Source organism: Bombus bifarius, unplaced genomic scaffold (genome assembly GCF_011952205.1).
Source record: "Bombus bifarius isolate JDL3187 unplaced genomic scaffold, Bbif_JDL3187 scf7180000009125, whole genome shotgun sequence".
Classification (NCBI taxonomy): Eukaryota; Metazoa; Arthropoda; class Insecta; order Hymenoptera; family Apidae; genus Bombus; species Bombus bifarius.
In genome coordinates, this window is record NW_022884914.1 from 1,506,258 (window position 1) to 1,527,877 (window position 21,620).

Sequence of the window (21,620 nt, forward strand, 5' to 3'; positions counted from 1 at the left end):
AATACCACGCGATATTGCATAATGTAATATTTTATCCAGAATATAAATGAACGAAAAGTATCGTATAATGTGTTTATAATATTTTTATGTTGTATATCCCATATTTAATTAACTGGAACAAGAAGAGCGTCACCCGTACTTGGGTGACGGGTCCCTACGGAAGTGTACCCGTCACATAGATATGGGTGACGTGGCGGCCAACGTGTTAAATGGATCGATGATGGACGAAGCACAACAAGATCAGAATCCATCGGGTATTTTGAGAATGGTGTTCGCTTGTAATATCGAGTTCTTTGTAATTGATGTTATTTTCGAATACGATATTATTCGATACCATTGCAGAGCAAATAATCTACAACTTTGGAATACATAATAAATCGCATTATATTAGACCTGCTGCAATTAAGTCAAAAATAATTGAAATAACATTATGATACGTTCGTATTCATTTTAGACAGATAGACAGAGAGAGTGAGAGAGAGGGAGAGGCAGAGAACGAGTATTTGTAACATTAATACCATTTAAGAGCACTAGGAAATTATTACTGTGCTATTGGTTGAACGTATTTTACGATCCGCTACAAGATGCGATAAGAGAAAATATACTTTATATTTCTCGAAAGAAATGCCAGTAACCGTTCTCATTCTTTCTCCCTTGAAAAATTTTCTTCCCTAATTGTGAGAAACACGAAAATTAAATCGTCGAGTTACACGTATTTCTCAAACAATATCCTTCCTCGTATTCAGAGACAGTAGAGATTATCCAAACCAATCATTCTTCTTCTGATAATAATCAGCTGTTCCATCGAGACTCTGCTATATTTTATAATTGAAAGATCTGCGATATAAATAGCGAAAGCGTTTCTCACAGAGAAAGAATCGAACCGAAAAGGATGCAACTTCGAAATAAATGTTTCTGCGTTCAAATTTCAGGCAAAATGGCGAAAAAAAGAGAAAAATTCGCGCCCCGTTTCGGTGTGCCGTGCGCGTTGCTCGTTAAACGATTCGTCGGTGGTATTGAAAACGTAAAAAGCGGAAGTCGAAAATCCATTATGCTTGGACGGCCGGGAAACGAAATTTCAGCGTTATGGACACGCAGGGATCGCAATATCGAAGCCGAGAGAGCGTTTCTCGCGCGCTTGTTTCGACACGCGCGAGCAGCTGCACCGTCCGCGGCTGTAGCAATTTTTGTCGTTGCATTAACACCGCAGAAAAACAACCGCCACTGGGGCTGGTTACGTTTTCATAGGCGTGCGTCACCTCAGCTTTTCGCGGTTTACACGATGACTCTCCGGCCAAATGCGTGCGTACGCGTATGCGTTGCCGATGTACACGCGTGAACAGCGTGAACGCGCTCGATCAACCGACGATATTTGATTTTTGTAACTGAAAAATCGAGAGATTACTTGGAAACTTTTAAACTGCCGGAGGTAGAAAACAGCTGGAACAGTAGTTGGCGTGTAGGTGAGCCTGTACGGGCCATGTAATATCTGTGCGTTTTTGATGTTACGATTTTTTTCTAACTGGTCCGTGTACAGACATGCACGACTGTTCGCGCGCACCTTTCTGTTCATTCTTTCACGTTATTTTTCTGCGAGGTAGAACAATGTGTTGTTACATTCGTTGCAGCAGAATCTTTCCACCTATTAGACGGATACAAATGTCAAACCTTGGTGATTTCGTACTCGATGACTTTGTCTTCTGATAAGTCGACATTAAACTAAATTTTATTTTCTTGCGTTCTAATTTCGCGACGTTTTGAACGTCTGTATCTATTTATCTTTCGGCTTGTGAGATGTACGATACTCCTTAATCAGCCTGCGTTGGGTTAGGTTTCTGGCCAAGCAAACGAATGGTTGATTACATTTGTTTATAAAATGTTTGGCAAATATTATTTATAAAAATCGTAAAAGATACATATATATAGATAGACACATATATTTAAAACACATACGATATATGTACACATAGTCTTATCCACAATGTTCCAATTTTTTAAATTGATACACAAATCTCGATCTTTTTCTTACCGTGGTATTATCAGTTTTTACAGAGTGGAAGAATAAAAACCGGATAGAAAAACGTCGGATGAAAGAGGTCAAGCCAATGTCGATAATTTGAGATAGTTACAATGTTGCTAGAAAACAGAATTGTTTCGTAATACAGCGAGTACACAAGGATCAGATGCGATTCGTAAGTAATTGGTCACGCGTGGCATAGTGTAACAGAAGAATGCAAAAAGGGTCTGACAGTGCAATAGGTTAATCGATTCCATTGCGGAAGGCGATCCTTAAAAGGTCAACTTGCTCGGATCGACAAAAAGGAGCCTAGTGTCTTCGACTTCTTCGAGACCGCTTCGTGATCGGTTCGCAGAAGACCATCCTTTTTTTCTCTCATTCGACCTCTCGACTCGCCAGAGTATCCTCGACGATCTCTAATGCATGCAAATCGCCATAAATCCCAAGATCTTCGAGCTTTCTCCGACAACCCGCGAGATTACATATCACTCGGTTCTTCGCGCCGCATTTTCTCAAGAGACGATCACTTTCATCGAATATAACCAACCACCTAATATAACCTAATCGCCCAACCTAACCACCAAATATAATAGATAGCAAAAACTGGAGCAAAGACCAGAGAAATAAAAAGATAAAAGAGCGCTCAGTGAGTGAAATGCAATACGAAGATCTTTGCCCACCATAATCATCGGATTGCGAATGCGAATGAGACGTAAGCAAAGAGCCGTGTGTTTCATCTATTGAATATTGTAACTGTACTACGGATTTTCGTACATTTGTGGAAAATTTGAAAATGCAAAAGTGTATAAAATATCTATAAGTGTCTTTTACAATGTTTGGCGTGTAACAAAATTTCTATGTATGTTTGATTATGTTTATAAAAATATGAATTTGCATAAATATCCGCACTCTATTTTTAGTGTTTCATATTCCTCTGCATATCACGCGCACTCTGTATATTTCTGCTTCTTCAAATTCCCCGTAAACGCATAAAACTCCGCGGTCTAATAAGTATCCTTGACGCGAAGATATGAAAAAGGTACAAATCCGCAAGAATCTTCGTGGACTCGGTTCAACGTCGAAATTCATAGCACGAGACACGTGTGTCTCGATTGCAGCGGTCCGGAGACCGGTAATTTTCTCCTGTATCTCGCTTTTCACGCGGACAAGCGTGCATATTCCCGCTGCGAGCTGCTCTCTCGTGTTTGCAGATATCATGGCCCATCCAAGGGAGATTGCATTCGCAGGAGTAACGAAGAAGGGTATATCACATGAAACACCAACACGTACTAAATAGAGACAGACTCGTAGCAAAAGAGAGAGAGAGAGAGAGTGAAACAGACGAAACAACGCCAGAGAAACAACTACTACATTTCTATACATTGTACAACTACATTTAAGAGAAGTAAGAAACGAAGACCTGTGTAATTCAACTTTCTATAATTTAAAAATCTCTATACGACAATGATTCTCTTCGTTTCTTTCTGCCTCAGTGTGAAGACATTTGCTTCTAACTTATATGGAATATTTTACCACGTATCTAGATACGTACTTCTATCCGTATAACAGTCATTTGCAGATACACACACACATACACACTAGGAAATCAACCTTCAACAAATCCAAGTTTACCTGTATAAGTAAAAGTTTAATCATCGCTGCGACGTAGTAGATTATATTAGGTCGTCCGAAAAGTTTCTTTCGTTTTGTAAGAAAATAATGGATGCACAACATTATTCGTTCTATATCATTTTATCAAATTACGTATGATCCATTTCGCTCTATCAAGATAAAGATCACAACGTTTGACAGATTAGGTTTCACGTTTGTATAAAGATGCGTTGTTGTAAAAGACGTGTTTGTAAAAGAAAGACAACCTAATATATGCATACGTACACAGTCGTATCTTACGATAAAAGGTCGTATTTCAATCCTCACTGTGCTCCTTTTGCACGCCAACTATGTAACTCGAATTATATATTTTTCCTAGAATCATCAAATTCGCCTTTCCTCCAGCCTCCACAATCCCAGAGATACGAACTCTTATCGACCTGCGAGATCACCAGCTTACGAATCCTGCCGATATCTTGCTCATCTTATAACGCTTACTGTATCCGAAAGATATCTGCACAACTCGAAGATTCTCTGGCGTCAAGATGCGAGGCTCGACCGTGTAACGCGAGAACGGAATGAAAGCACGCGAAACGGGCAGAAACAGTGCGCCTACGTGACAAAGCTCGCAGAGCATAGATACTAGACGTAGTTCGTTAGCGATGGACCGAGCAAGGCAGAGAGTACAGAACGATAGAACTGGATAGCGTGGTATAGCGGCGGCATAAGGGATGAAGAGCGCAAAGGGGTGGAACAGAGAGGCTTCTACACTGAGGCAGAATGGGATAGAGACACGCGTTGCCGCGTTTATTAGTGTCCAATTGTGACGAGAGAGGCGCAGGGTAACACGAAAGCGAGCGCGTGAACTCGCTCATTTGCGTGCCTGTTAATTTGCCACGTTTGTGTGAGCACCGTGCCGCGCCGCGGCACGCACAAGCCAGTCCCCGCCAATGGACAGAGAGAAAATTAGCGCTTTGAGTATGGGTGCCTGACCGCCTGCCGGCCAGAACCCAGCTCTCTCGGACCCTGGCTTGCTCGCGTCGCAATGCGAGAGCGCGTGGTGGAAGCGTACGTGCGCGTCGGCTCGCGTACCAACGCCTGGGTGGTCCCCTGTGGTGCGTCGGATAAAAATCGCCCGACATTCGACGTCTCCTTTTCCTTTTTGCACGTTTTTCTCGCTTTCTTTCTTCTCGCCCAACAGACGCGACGAAAGCGCGTCGCGTTAGGCGGCGAGCTTCGTCACGTTCGATTTTCATGGACCAGCGTTCGATCCGTAACGGGTCAAGGTTCGCATCTTCGATATCGAATCGAGGATGGTTCGATGTCGTGGCGTAGGGAGCGGAAAAATAGTTGATCGACGAAAAGAAGGGAACCAGGGATTACGTGGCAAATAGCGGCGCTGATTATACGTGGAATTGCAAAATTATTTGTTGGGGAAATCGTTGGATCCTTACACGTTAAATGCTGTTAATTTGTTGAAATCGATTATTGAGGCGTAATGTGTTCCGAGTTATCGTCTATTTCGCATTGCAAATATCTTGCAAGTCGGATGAGGAAGGAATATCCTTGGCAGAAAAGTGGATTTTTCTGAGAAAGCTGGGAGCGGATTTTCTGCAAAATTTTGTACATTTTTTGTATGACGATGTTGGTAAAATAAAAGTTGCGTGAAATTAATCATCTGTCATAAACAGTCACCATAAACTTCTGCTTATTATTCGTAATATTTTCACGTTACGAGTACGCAAGTTTTTTAAAACGTCGATAGTCCGCTAATCGATGTTATTGCGATCACTTGAAGCGATAAGAAATACAGCTGCTTTTATTCGACAGGTTTATTGTGCGCTGTCTTTATTTTATCATCCCCGTACTGATTCCCATCAAGTAGCTAATAAATATTGATTTCTACGTGTGTGTTTAACCCGTTCGTTTCAGAAAGAAAATCCATTCTATCGACGATGCGTATTATCAAGTTCCGAAAGAAATAATCAAGCAATTCATACTTTGCACCTGACACGCGTAAAATAAATATTCAAGTTCCGTGGAATAAACACACGAGCGAAGTAGAGACAAAAAGCTCGTCTTCAAAAATAAAATTGACTCTGAACAAACCATTAAAAAACTTCATACATCAAAACTAACATACTTATATACGTATGTACACTGTACATAAATCGTTTGCACAAGCTTTGTTTATGTAGAGGTCCGCGCACATCGCGCGTCTTTTCACCAAACATAATCGATCGACCCTTCTAAAACTGGCTTCTGGAAATCGAAAAATGTTGCAAAGCTCGTCTCCCCAACGACATGCAACAACGAAAAGAGTACGCAAATCGTAAAGACTAAATATTCGAACGATACAACGAGAACGTGGAAAACGTTTCCATCGTTCTCGTCGCGTTATGCCAGTTAGCCCTGTTCCAAACCGATGTAGAAACAGCGAACGAGGAGGGATGGAAGCCGTGACGAACGTACGACACGGTATACACGCGCGTAAAAGGTACACGGGTTTCCGCGAAATTGGACATCGACGCGAAGCGTAATAGGACAGAGGCTCGCGGCACGGATAGCTCAAGTTACTGGCGGCTAACGATCCCGAATGATAGCGGTACGCTCCGCTTATTACGCCGTTACCCGTCCATTTTTACGCGTAAAATGGAGATTACACGGTGTCCGGGTACGATCACGATCGCGATCGATCAAGCAGTCGCCGCGTGTATCCGTTTCTGGAAATACAGTGTGGCGTGTAACCGCGGTTGTTCGCTCGTTGAACGAGCGCTCGTGCGCGTTTCGCGCGTTCCACGTGGAAAATGCTGTTTCTAAAACGAAATAAAACGGCCAGGATCCGTAGTGGGATCCTCCGACGAGACAGTACCGATGCAACGGGATGGGCGGAGGGCGAGAGAGTCGGTCGATTAAGTGGTTACGTCGCGTTTGACACGATCGAACGGACAGACTTGCTCGCGCCTGTTAATCCTCTTACCGCAGAACACACTGCACCGGTGTAAACGATTAAAGCGATGACGCAAAAGAGAGCGAGCCAGTAGAGGCATGGAGAGAAACGAAGGCGTTGAGTAGCGGTACAAGAACACCGGTCTTCTGTACTTGCTAATAAAACGGCGGAGAAACGAGCAAGCTCGCGCCAACGAATAAATAAACCTGCGACCAGCTGTTCGCTTGCCCGTTCACCGAATTAACCGTAATAACCGATGCATTTAGCCGCGACATTCAAAACTTGTGCACGAAATACCATCGCCAATTCGCCATCCCCCACCCGAAAACCTTCCTCCCCCACCACTTTTGCCACCGCCACCGGCGGAACTCCATCCGTCCTGCCGCGCCGCATATCATTACCATGCAAATACGCTTGGCGTGCGGCAAAGCCCGTGTAAAATCGCCCACCCTCTTTACCTCGTACCCTGCTTCGCCTACACTCGTATTCATCTCCCTCCCACGCAACGGCGGTTCTCTTTTTCACCTTCCTACTCCCACACCGTGTCCGTTGTCCACTCGCGATTCCACTTCGCACCAGCTACCCAGTCACATATGCAAAACGTGCCACTATTATAATAACATTACGCCGATGAACCTTCCATTGAATATGCGCTCCGCGATCGTGGATTGCATCGCTAATTATCTACCGGGTGGCGTGATTCGCACGAGGCTCGCACGATCGCCATTTCGAACGTAACGTACGCTACGTTTCATCCTCTTTCCTTCTTCTACCCGTTGTTTCACTACCTTCGCGTAACAGTCATATCTTTCTTCTTCTTTTTGTTAGTCGTACAGCAGCGGCTGTCGAGTTCACCGCAATTCGTTCGCCGTGGAAATCGCGTGAAACGCGAGGAACGAAATGCCGTGGCTTCCGACGCGTATGCGGTTGCGTTATACTTTTTTTCTCGCTCCCTTCCCTTTTTTTTTTTTTTTTTTTTTTCATCGACGAAACGGTGTCGTAATTTTCGCGACACGATACGCCAGCGTTGTGACTAAATATTGTTGACGCCATGCGTCGCTTTCTCTCTTTGTATCGGTCCTCTGGCTCTCTCGATCCACGTTGGCTGCCGCCGCGCCGTTGACACGTTTATGGGCACGGAGGCTCCGGGGACCAGGGCCGTGTGACGACCCTTGTTTTATATTTTCAGTGACGGGCGCCGGCACGCGTTCGTTAGTCTGTTCGGCCGCTTTCGAATGTTTGCGGCGCGAAGTGGTCTCGCCGCGCGTTCATCGGTTTTTATATTACAACCGTGGCGAGATAATATTTGCCCGCGATTTTCGTTTCATACCTACCCTTGCAGCATGATAAACCCATGCAGACGTGCGCGCGTGCGCGCACGCGCGCACGCTCTCCCGCCGCGTATATGAGGTTATTTTTTCCCATCGAAACTCTATTTCTCTGCGTTGTTTTTTTTATACCAATCACCCCCCTCCCCTTTTCTGTAAATACTCTGTTTTTTTTTTCTCGTTTCCTTTGTTTTATTTTCGCTTGTTGTTTTTCGATGACGGTTCATAGGATTGCAGAGTCGAAGGGAGAGGAATGAATCGGATCAGCGAGTTCGTTATCGAGTATCACTTTTTATTTAATCGTCTCTCGTCACGATTCTGTTATTATTCTCTAAGCCAGACAATATTTACAAATTTTTTTTAGTTTCTCGTGTGTTCATGTTTCTCTGTGTGCGTGCGTGAGCGGGTGCGTGCGCGCGCGCGCTTGTGTATGTGTGTGTATGTGTATGTGGTTTCTTTTATTTTTCATTACTCACGTTCCGTCTCACTTTTAAGGGACGTAGAAAAATATCATGGTATACTTAAAGACTGAAGTATGTATATATAATATATATAATATATATACGTATATACAAAATGTACAAGGAGGAAAACGCGGTACGAATGCCAACGTTTGTTTTTAATTAATACGCGATCCCACCGCCCAAGTGGCGGCTGAACGCGCAACGAGCGGAACGAACTGTTTGATTTTCGAGCCTGCCGTTTTGGAAACGTTCGTTTCTTTCGCGAGACCTCATCTTCTCGTCGTAAGAAGGACAATTCGATCGAGGAACGAAACGGCGTCTTCCATTTCCGCTTCGTCTGTTTCTCCGATGTCACGAACGTGTTTCAAAGTCTCCTACGAAATTACTCGAGCAATATAATTTAATCGCGTTTCGTTCATTTCCATCGAATTCTTTTATTCGTTTCACGCGTTTCTGCTTTCTGGTTCGTTCGGCTCGTTTTCATTCTTGCACGGACCCTCTCTTCACCAAGAGCAACAACAACAACAATAACAAGAACAACGGCAACAAACGTCTCTCGTAATATCGTATAAGAATTATGTACACCCACGCCAACGGGAGTCCTCCAAGTCGGATGAATACGTTCGGTTGTGGTGTTCGGTCGTTGCGGTTTCGTCGTTCAGTACATCACCTCGTAGACTGTAGCCTTTTTGTCACCTGAACCGGTAACGATGTACCTGTCGTCCGCTGATATATCGCAGCTGAGCACAGATGACGATTCCTTCGACTGAAAACATCATAAGATACGTCCTTCGTGAGTTAACTGGTTGTTAAAGAATTGCGTAAAAATATACGATGCCAAGACTTATATTCCAATTCATATACATTTCTTTCCGCGTTCTTTTTATATCGAAACAGCTTGGTCATCGAAGAAATCGTGCAAAATGTAAAGGACATTAACGATTTGCATTACGGATCTTATTTCCTTTTTGCATTATTTTTTCTTTTTTTTTTTTATGGCGTCGTTAGAAGCGTCGCTCAATTAGAATTTGAAATCTGTTCCTTCGCGACACATTGTTTTTTACGTTTTGAATGATATACGATCTATGTGACAAGGGGTAACCATGACTCCGATTTAGACGAACAAATCAACTCGTGCATTGACAATTTCCGCATAAAATATCCTAATGCGTATTCCGGGAAGTCATGGAAACTGATTGAAAAGGCACTCAAAACACAGAAGATTTAAAAAAAAAAAAAAAGAAAGACAGCAGAACCTTGGCATATTATTATAGAAAATTATTCCAAACAGATATAATTGAAATAAGCAAGATCGACTCTGCAATTAAAATACATTTTGTATCGTAAATAAGCAAGATTGATCGATCTCCTATAACTAAAGTACATTTTTTCTCGTAAACGATCAAGCGGTTGGCTACTTCTGCGCATTAGCCTAGGTACTCACGTTCGTCGAACATAACAGATCGTGCAAAAAGCGAAGATGTGGAAGTTTAAAGAAACAAAACGATCAATGAAGAAACAAAAGATCAAATGAAACTACGCTATCTGTCGAATATTCTACTAAATCGCAAAAAGGCTTACCTGGAATATCGATGCTCCGTAAGGCGTGCGCCACGCGTTTAGCAGATTATCCTTGCCAGTGGAGACGAACCACTTGCCGCACGATGCGAATCTCAACGACAATACACAAGACTCGTGCAGGTGTAGCTGATACTTGTCCGGATTAGAGGCGTGCAACACCTCGACATTTGAATTCTCCATTCCAACGGCCAACCATTCTCCCGTGGGACAGTAGCCGAGAGAGAATATCTGCGAGGTGAAGTCGTGTTGCTTGAGCTGTCTGCCTTCTCGAAGATCCCACGAGCGAACCGTGTTGTCCAATCCACCGGTCCACAATTTCGAGCCATCGGCGGAGATGTCGATGCAGGACGCTCCATCCGTGTGACCTTGGAACTGTCTGACCAGAGTCTGATTCTGAAGATCCCAGACGGCGATGCTGCCGTCGCTGCAGCAGCTGAAGCAGACCTTCGAGTCCGGCGAGATCGCCAAAGCGTAACAGGCGGGGGCGGCAGAGATTAACTCGGCCTTGATCCTTGGTGTTGGACTCGCCAGATCCCAGATACTCAGCCGACTAGCTTCACCGCCAACTATCAGCGTTCTGCCATCCGGTAGCAGTTTCACTGACCTGGATATAATATACGTACGTTTCGTTATATCGTAGGTTTGGTTCTAAGTTTTGGCAAGTTTGTTTCGCGCTTGTCTGCGCTTGTTTGGTTTAAGGAAGATATCGAGGAACGCGTTATTCGTTGATTTCTACAGGATTGTACCTTCTCTTTTTTTTTTTTTTTTTTTTTTTGATACAGGTATTTCGTTAAATTTAGGACGAAGTTTTCGTAGATTTATATCTCTGCTGAGTCGCAATCTTTATATCTTCACCGACAACGCTGAAATTTTCTAATTTTTCAATCCCTTTGTTCAAGACTAGTCTTTAAATACTGTGCGTAAGGCAACTTTGCCAAAATGTGGCAACCAGACTCACCGTTGCCAACAAGCCGAAAATCACTTTACAACGAGTTCATTCGCACAAGTGTGAAAATCCGCGCGATTCGATCGATCGACAAACCAAATCCAGTCGAATATTCCGTATAAATAAAACGTTGTGTGACTGCAATTCATTCTGGAGATGAGGCGACGCGTCGCGAATTCCGCTCGTTTCGCTCGGTTTGACAGGGTTTTAAAAGTGGTAATCATTTTTACGCGGTGGACCGTGTCGAAATCGGGCGGACTGCAGCGGCCGTGATTAGCAACTGTGACCGATGGATCATAAAGTACCTTTTAATGCAGAAGAGGAGCGACGAAGGGGGGGGGGTGAGGTAGAGCATGCATTACCGGACGAAATGTATTAAATTTGCCGGTGGCTCGGCCGTACGTTCAAAAAACGCGGCCGGGCTTCAATTACCGGCAGCGTATCGCGAACATTAACAGTCATATACGAGCGCGATATTATACATGCGGCCATATTCCAACGTTAAAACGTGCATCCAGCGCGAAATGTATCGTGAAAACGTCGCGCTGTCCCGTTTGTTCTATGCAAACCCGACACTTCGCCGCGATTTTTCGACGTTCCGTGCAACGAATACATCGAATCTCATTATGTCGATGTTTCGTTCGCTCCTGGCCATCTTTTCCCCTCGTTCCCCTCTTGTACGCCGTTCCGATTGATTCGTTTGATTCTGTGCTGATTGCCGGCCTGCTTTTACGAAATAAAACGGTGTGGCTTGCATAATTTCGTTCGTGTTATTGTAAGAGCGTTCGCCAGGTGTTTGATCAAATTAATTCGCATCGCCGCTAGAATCTCGCAATTGTTTTATTAAAAAGAAATTGCTTCATTACGTTTTATAGATGTTTATTGCGTTGTTTTGCGTGTGTGCTTCGCGTGATCTCTAAATCGATTCGAAGAAGATCTTCTGCAGTGCAATTAATAATATGTAAATGATAGAATACGTAAAGAATAGAACGTCATAACCGAGTCTGATATTGAAAGTAATTAAATTGCAAGTAAAAATATGCAGAAAGACGTGTATGTAACTAAATTACTTGTCGTTAATTCATAATGTATGAAAACGGAGGGTATAATAGAATTTGATAATCAAGTAGTCACGTTAGGATATCCAATTCAATTAAGCAAGAATACCTATGATCGGTGGTGTTGAATTATTGACATTTCTACATTTACCTGACTAACGAAGTAGTAAGTACCGTTCTCTTCGTTACATAAAAGTTTTCATTTCAACTAACGCAACGTCATACTTTTCATAGTTCTAACGTTAGAATGTTACATACGCGGAAAACGTTTCTCCTCCTCTTAATATTAATCGTCAGCATAGGAGACAGGGACGATAAAATAATTGAAAAGAGTAGAAGAAATCTAAAAATTTCGCAGAATCACTCACCTGATATAGTTGTCAGGTTGTAGACAGTCGAGCTGGGAGACCGACTTGGTGCTTCCTGTACCGCCCTGGCCAATGTCCCAGACCTTGACGCATCCCTTGCCGCCAGTATACACATATTTGGTCGGATTCGAGATCGTGACAGCACACACGACCTCCCCGTGGCTGAGGGTATTAATTTGCCGCGCATGACGTGGTATCCCTTGTCCGCTGAGCGCATCCGGTGGGAAGGGCACCGGCTGCATCTGGCCCTCGCTCGACACGTGGAAGCTGTACGCGCTGAAACATCCAGAAAAATGCGACTCGTGCGGTGAACACGCGTCTGTCAACCATCCATTCGCTGTTCCGCTCGCTGACACGTTCGACGCGACCCGCGTTCGGGCAACGATCGTTCAACGAAATTGGAGAAGTTAATCGAGAGACAGGATTTTGCCTGATTTTGGTCATCAGACTGACTTGCTTTTTTACTTCTTTTTTTCTTTTTTTCTTTTTTTTTTTAGTTCTGTCGCTCTCTGTCTTTGGGAAACTGGTAGATGGATTTAAACTACGGGCGCTAACACGAGCGGAACGTTTGGGAAGGGATGACTTCTTTCGTAGGAATAGCGCGTAATATTTTGTAGAATTTAATGGAACGACTGAGGAATTTAGTTAACACTGCACGGGCAAACTGAGTGAAAGTGTAATTTGGATGTGACAAAGGGCGTGAAATTGGGGGAAAATGATTTTTTTTCTCCATAGGAAGGTTTTATAGAATTTAATAGGTCGGTTGAGAAATTCGATTAATTAACATCGAATAGGCAAAGTGGTCTCTTTACGTGCAAACCTAGTTTTCTTATTTTTTCAGGCTTTCAACAAAATTTAGAAAAATTCTCCAACGCTGATCAACGTTTATATTTCGTTATACAATAGTTTGTTAAATCGAGTGTTTGAATTTTTTTCGATAGCGATAGAAATTCTTTTGTAAAAGAATTTCTGGTCTTAACTTTGCCTATGGAGGATTAATTAACGACTCGTTTAATAAAATTAGGATGTAGTTTTAGGATATTCTTGTGGATATTTTTAGACTACGAAAGAGGCTGATCCTTTCAGTATTTGTCATAATGAAACATTTCGAAAATAGAGAATTTATAGAAAGAAGAAAGGACACCGAAAATTATCTTATCCGCCTAAAGTGCATTAATGAGTTCCATAAATAGGATGTGTACATACTAATTGCACAGAAATCTCGCATTTCATCAATCTTTATCTTGAGCATTAATCATACTGCACTGGCATTTGCATTTTAAAATAAAAATATCGATAACGCGTCGTATTTTAACCGTCCGTGGCTACAATAAACAATAGCATTGGTGAATCTTCGTAGCAAACAAAGCCGTAGATAACGAGCCCCGGGTGGCAAGCAGACCGAATATCAAACAACGTTAACAAAAACCGTATTATATGGATGTTCGATTTTTCATTAAAAAATATAAAGCGTATATTTTTATTGCTTACCAAGAATCGTTAGTATCGTTCCATATAATTTTTTTTTTTTTTTTTTTTACAAAAAGAGAAATGGGAAATCGTAAATGGAAAATTGTATATTGGAAAGTTCCACTTTCTACGTAGGTAATTTCGAATGGTTTATTGATTGAGAGATTATTATCGTCACGACGAGTAATTGTGTCAAATACATATTCCCCCTTAATAATCCTCGATTTAAGGCTTCAGAACATTTAATCCAATTATCTTATCGCGGAACGTTCTGTCGAATTTTTATAATCTGCTTCGGAAAGCAAACAGCTTCGTGTCGCTCAGCCTTCGCCTATTCCAGATTCGTTTTCGAAACTGCTTATATACCTTACATCATCGTGTATCGTTAAATTTACCACTATCTCGTGGTATTAGCTATAAGATAAACGCGACACATTGTTATTCGTTTCATACTTTTATCGGTTTAAATAATGAGATTTGACTTTAGGCAGTCTGGTCTAAATACGTTGTTGAAAATAATTAAAAGGATTTTTCTGTTATTTTGATCTTTCACTATCAATTGGATTGTACCAGTAAAATTAATCTTTATCACAGTATCGTATGTAATACGAATTAATCTACGAAGCCTAGAAGACTTCTTCGTACGATCCATGTAATATTATAGAATCTTTCGATAGAATCTTCCATAGAGTGAATAATGGTACGTGGATTAGGTTACGAGTATTTTTTTATTACAATTCAAATACGATTGAGTTGTAGTAGGAAAAAGAGGATATTGTATATATATAAAATATGAAGTTATTTGAAAAATATATCACGCACGATACGTTATAAAATATTTATGGAAACACTGGTTGACAAAACGCGCAGTTGGTATTGGGGAAAAAACATTAAATGGTCAGGTGCTCGGGTGTTAAGAACTGAATGCATTGTTGCAGGAAAATATTTTGAAAAGTATGAGCTACGTGTGGAATAAAAGAGAAACAATTTTCATGATTCATTTTTTATATTTCAAAAATATCATCTTTCGAAAACACCGACGAAATATTTCTAAGCGTGTAATTATTTACATTAATTAGTGCATATTACGTTCTATGTAAAAATTAATATTAAAGATCGGCGAGAATTTAATTGGTCGCAAATATTGGCATTGACAATTCCGACATTAGTTCTCAGCAGACATTAGTTCTACTAATTCTGAGAACTAACTTAAAGTAGAACTCCATTTATCCGAACTTGTTGAGAGATAAAAAACAGTTCATGTAAGTAGAGTTCGTACAATAAGAGTTTACCAATTCTTCTCGCTACTTACTATTTTTCATTTACATAATAGTAGTTCACGTTCAGATCGGTCATCATTCAATCGTCAGGAATTCAGATAATCCAGCGCTGACTAAAATTTCGTTTCAATAAATAGTATTCAGATCAATGGAATTCTACGGTACTAAAAAAAACTAACAACGTTCACCAACTTAACCCTTTCGCTGCTACTGTCTTTAATCAATTGCGAAAAATCTATCGTAAACATAACGTTACTCGTAACAAACACGCTTCTGACTTTGAAAGAAGAAATGCTCGATCAACGAGAAAATTAATAATCACAGATAGAACAGTCATTCTAGCAGCGAGTGCGTTAAATTTACGAACTTCGCGATTAGACGGCGGATTTTTATCCGATATTCGTCCTTCATAGAAAATGAACACAATATGCAAAAGTATGCAAAACCTTGAAAATACGTTTTTCTTTTTCATATCTAACAGACAAGACCAATTTTCCTTCAACTTCAAATTTCTTTAATCGTATTCATGAAAATAGAAATTTGCATAAGAATCCGCAATCTGCTCACGATAATAGGAATATAGAAACTGCATATGTCTACTTACGGTTTGCCTCCGGGTACTCCAACGGATCCCATGGGAGCTCTCATGGCAACATGGGGATCGTAGAGCTGTTGAAGCGAAGGTGGTGCTCTAGGCGCCACGTAGCCGTTATAACCACCCATCATGTCGACATGAGGATGCTGTCCAGCTGGTGCCAGATGGTGAGGCGGTGGGCCGGGAGCGTAGTGTGGCGGATACGCGCTTGGTACACCGGGAGGCGGTGGTCCCTGAAGTAGCTTCGCCGATCCCGATGGTTTCAAACTGCCACCGATCGCCGAGCCTGAGGTCGGTGTCAAAGGCTTGGAGATCGGTGTCGTTGGTTTCTCTCGTTCCTCCATTTTCTTGGCCGACGGTGTACTCGCGTTGCTGCTCGTTCCACTTCTTGGTGAATGTGGAGGCACATCTTTCTTTGTCTGAACTCCGGCACCTATCGGTGTCACTTTGTCCAGACCGTTCTCTCGGGGTGACGTAGTACCGTTTACAACCGGACTCGTTGGTCCCTCGCTGGCATCGTCCACCACCAGGTCCTGATCGCTTTTCTCGCCGTCGCTCTGCAGAGATACGATGGTCGATAGGTTATTTCGACATTCGTTATGTTCTTACACGTGGCTAGGTATAGTTAAAAGTTACACAGGATGTTCAAAAATATGTGTTGAAGACTTTAAGTGTGTTTATACTGTAGTACACGTGCTCAGCAACCGCTTGTTTATAATTCGTACGACACCCCCCCCCCCCAGGTCCCTCGTTCACGATACTACAATACTACAGCGCATTCTTTGCTCTTTTGGATCAAAAAAATCGACACTGGTCCTGCGATCGATTCTTTCCACGTAAAATCAATTTTTATCATTTACGAATGTTCCAGTTTCTTCGTTGAATGTAAAGAAACGAATTGATTCAGGAATGCGTCGATTCAAGATTATCAACAGAAAATTGCTACTATTATCAACGAGCATTGTTTCATAGACGCGAAACGAAGTAAAAATGTTCCTTGTGCAGCAAATGTTCCATGTTTTCATCTCATTGCAATGAGATGCTCACATCTACTCGAGCACCAACGTACTTGATTACAATTTATTGGATGGTTCTATTGAGCTCAATCTCTGTGTTTACGTTCGACGAAGAAACTCACTCACAGTATCGTCGTTCATCGAATGTTCGTAAATAATAAAAATCGGTTTCGCGTCGAAAGGATCGATCGTAGGATTTATGTTGATTGATATAGAGTCTCGTACCTTTTTTTTAACACCTTGTACGTATTATCGGCCAAGTTCTTAACTGTTCTAACACTATTTTTCAAAGAAATCAATTCATATAAAAAATGCGGATTCGTGGTAATACGATGAAAATTCTACTTAGAGAGCGATAAATATTCGTTTCTTTCAAATCCTAACTACACACTGTAGTGTCAAACTTCATAAACTTTAAACTTAGTTTCCTCAGTTTACAAAAGGTAACGGAGATAGAACGGTTAAGAATCGAAACGATAATCGATTGCCCATAGAGTGTTGTAGAAACGAGATTAAAATTTAGTATAGCAAAGGGTGAAGTTTCTCGCTAGTTAAGTCAAAGGCAGTATTGATAGTTATTACGCATTTTCATTTTACATGTGTACACGTACATAGTTGTTTTTGCCCTAACACAGAGCTAAGATCGAGTCCAATTTAAACACGATATACGTATCATATCAATTGAAAAATATGGTCGATACAAAATTCGATATAACATCGAAAGGATAAACTTTCAAGGCCTGTACCTATCGATACGATATTTTGTATTCCTCTTGTTGAATGCTATAAACTCGTAATATATTGAATTGTTTCTATAATACCTTACCGCATATAATGGTATTATATATAAATTTACTCAAATTCAGAAGATCCTCAAAATATAATTTGCTGACTTTGTAAAATCGCTCGAACGTAATTTGTGACGTCTGAATGATTCATGCTAGCCGGGGAATTTAAGATGACGCGGTTTTTCGTTTTATCGAAAGACTCGCTGAAAGTTTGTTGTTCACGCTGAAGTGTGTTTGAGCTTGCACGGTTTGTATCTAAGTTACATATTGGCGGAGTTAATCGGTGTTATCTTGTTTGAAGTTTCAATCACGGTTCAACGTTTCCTTCGTGCCCTATTAGCATTGGAATTATAACGGTACCTGATGCCAATTTCATCAATGTCGCTAATTAATTCGTAGCCTTATAATCGTTTGATAAATCAATCAATCAAAAGCAGATACTTGATCGATTATCGCGACAGATAAGGAAACTCGAACGTTTATCATCAATGTCTGCTATGAAAAGCATCGTATATATAAAGTCACAAGTTTTCATTCATACACAATCAACGTCGTGATACAACAACAGACATATTTTATCTTAAATAATATATTCGTCAGATAAATATAAATAATATATAGGAATCGTGATTCTGATTTTGTTCGTTTAATAGCATTTCATTTTTCTTGTTTATTTACATTTTCCTAGTTGAAGATTATATCGATCGTACGTATAACGTGATTTATGAAAATTTCGAGGAAAGATCTTAACAAAACGATTAATATTAACTGCTTTATTTGAACACGTAGAGGTAATCTACAGTTTCAACAAATCTTTATGATGTACGCTCTATCCTATGTATATCTTTCATTTCTCGACCCCATTTCTCACTCCGACTCCATTTCCCTGAGAATCACAATTTTCTAAAGAAACAGCAGCAAAACTGGGTCGAAAATGAAGCGAGAATGGTCGCGAGATTACGAAGACCAACAAGCTTAGCAAGAACAATAATACAGTGCAAACACTTACATGACCGATGTCCTTGTCCTGCTCCTTCTTCATCTTCTTGATGTGCATGGGATGGTCGTGGTGATTCTGAGAATGATGGGAATGATGCGTTTCCTGCGGTGTGCGTGGACGACTGTATTTATCACCGGGCGATATCGAGCTCCTCTGTAACGTGACGAAAATTACGGCTCTCGTGACGCGTACTCACTACTCACGCTCGTTTCAAATAACGCGCTATAAAATGACGCGAGAGATCGTCACCGATAATCGCGTTTCGATCGTATCTCTTGAATTTGAGGAAAGAAAGGAAAAAGAAGAAAAAAGAAAAGGAATACGTTTCCAAGTGACGTTCCGATCATAGACAATTTTTACACGTTACGTGTATCGTACAGATAAATTTTGATATCACATTATCACGTTTTAAATTTGATACGATTGCCATGATTGCGTCGAGAACATTTCAAACTAATTTGAAAATGTACGTAAAAGCTACAAGATATTCAGTGCAAATAGACATAATTCGAAGAGATTATAAAAGCGTTTAAACATATTGAATAACTTATTTCAAAAATTAGTGTAATTAGCGTAACTGGTTATCTTAGGTATATAAGTGTTAGTCCCGGAAGTTTTATAAGGAAATAATCTGTTCTAATAGAATAAAATGGATCATACATAATTCGATAAAATTCTATAAAACAAAGAATGTTTTGCATCTATTATTTCCTTATAAAACGAAGGAAGCTTTTGGGACAACCTAATATTAAAGATGTATGGTCCCACCGAATATATCGAGGCTCATTAACACAACGCACATTTGTTTCTTTGAATACTTTTATCATCTCTGCGAGATATACAGGGTCCAACCGTATAACGTGTAAAAACAGACACGAAGTGATTCCACGTGGAAAAATAAGAAAAAGATGTAGAATAAAATTTGTGCACTCTCGGCTTAATCTTCCAGAGAATCAAGTTTGAAAATTTATCAAGTATAACTATATTCATATTATTCATATAGATACATATATCAAGTATCATCTATATTTGCACTAAATATTTTCCGACTTCCATGAACATTTTCAAGTACATTTGAAACTTTTATCGTTATAATAACGATAATCCTATCTCGTTACGGTGCCCATGAAATGTTAAAATTGTTCCATATAAAACACATAATATGCTTATAGAATATTTATATAACATAATATTATATATTATTACATTACATAATGTTACATATTACATAACGTTCAAACACTTACAGCTACTATGTGTCAAGATTCGATACCTTGAGCAACTACATATTACGAGATCGATTTAATGCATAGGAATGATGTTGCAGATGACGACAATGAACGAAGAGATACGGTTTTCTATCCGAGCAGAAGTATACGTTTACAGAGCCGTTAATCTCTGGTTAAATAACAGACAACCGGCATAGACTGAAACAACGGATTACCCACGTGTTTCCTGCGGTTCGATCAACGTGACAAAACCGTAATTACCCGCGTCGACGGTTATTATCAATTGTCACGCGACCGTTCGCGATAATCGATTTCGACTTTCCACCCGTGACAGCCGAACGACGAGCTTCGATACGTAGATTTCGGGAGGGAGGAGGGCAGTTTACGTTACGGTGAATAAAATCTCTATATCCGCGAGACGGAATTGCGTTCGAGAGATTCTCGGTGATTTTGATATGCGCAATATAATTTAACGATATTTCAACGGGATGGTATAACGCGTTTTGCGTGTTTTTCTACCGTGCAAAATAGATCCCCCGATGCTTTTTACATACAAATTTGCGATACTTGTCCGCGAATTTGTAATTATACTCGATAACTTTGGAAGTCGTTGCAATTTCGACAACAACATAAAAAATCTAAAGAAGCTAATGTTATGAAAATAAACCGTTATACGTTGAAGCGTAATTTAAAGTTAAAGAAAAAAGAGAAAAGAAGGAGAAAGGCACGTGTCTTCGCAAACGTTACAGGAGTTCTTAACTGTCCGTTAAAAACTCGTTTAATTATTCGCTTGCAAATGGAATGCTTTTTTACATTAACAATCAGTAACTAGAAGAATCAAGACTAATTCACTGGAACTTAAACAAACAGATCCATGTATGTACTTAAACAAACTTCTGTCTGGCCCGGTTACCATTCGAAATTTCTACATCGGTCGAACGGACCGCGGTAACTGAAAACCAAGTGCAAACCGCCGAACCTTCGCCCCCAATTCCCGCTAACAATCACCGTTCCAACGTAACAAAACTTCGTCCTGTCTAATTCCCGTCGAGCCAATTTTCTCACACGTAACCTTCGAATTCATTCCCACAGAAATGCCGTTGGCGGCACGCGACGCGTCCACATTATATTCCGCATAGCCGTCCAGTTTGTAACGAAGCTTAATAGAATTCGAGGCTGGCCATGAACACGCTAAAATCCATGGAAAAGGGGAAAGCACGGTTGGGAGACGGGCCATGAATAGCACACGCGCGGCTCCAAACAGAATTAAAAGAAGCACGATACCGCGATACAGGCAGAAGGAAGGCAGAGGTACAATAAAAAAAAACACACACACACACACACAAAAAAGGGAAGATAAAGGGGGGGAAAAAGGGAACGAAGGGGAAAAAAATGGAAGACGATGGTTTGGGAAGAGGTTGATAATGATTATAGAGTCGGCGCGATGGAAGAGAGAATAGGACGAGGAGACACACACGAGGGAGCGCGCAGCAAGGACGAAAGAACCAGAGAAAACTGCCCGAGGATGGGTCGAATAAGGAGAGAGGAAAATAGAATGGCGAGAGGCAGAATGAGAGGGCGTCGATGGGCGTTTCGCGGTCCCGCGATGATTACAGGCTCGGCAAACCTATAATACACGCTGCTATCTCCCCTTTCCCTCTCCTTCTTTATGGGTGCTCTGCTCTTTCCATTATTTTTCTTGTTTCTCTGTCTCTCTCCTTCCCTTGCTTCGTTCTTTTTCCTTTCTTCGACGCGTCCCTCTCTATTCATCTTGACTCCTTCTTCTTCTTCTTCTTCTTCTTCTTCTTCTTCTTCTTCTTCTTCTTCTACTACTACCTCTGCACGTTCCATGGGGTCTGGTTCGGGACCATTCTCGCAAGAAGAAGGATCGTTACTTGCATTTTCTACGGGCGAACCGT

At 41.2% G+C, this 21,620-nt stretch overlaps 1 protein-coding gene across 1 annotated transcript in view; it reads right to left on the minus strand.

The window, feature by feature from the left end:
- Positions 1-8,177: 8,177 nt before the first annotated feature.
- LOC117213601 (protein groucho-like) overlaps positions 8,178-21,620 on the minus strand; it is an 82,646-nt gene continuing 69,203 nt past the window's right edge. Inside the window, exons 9-13 of the mRNA XM_033459086.1 lie at positions 18,482-18,625; positions 15,678-16,225; positions 12,324-12,599; positions 9,952-10,555; positions 8,178-9,136 (exon numbers count right to left, since the gene is read on the minus strand). Coding sequence (XP_033314977.1) covers positions 9,029-9,136; positions 9,952-10,555; positions 12,324-12,599; positions 15,678-16,225; positions 18,482-18,625 — 1,680 coding nt within the window. The 3' untranslated portion in view covers positions 8,178-9,028. The remainder of the gene's footprint in view (positions 9,137-9,951; positions 10,556-12,323; positions 12,600-15,677; positions 16,226-18,481; positions 18,626-21,620) is intronic.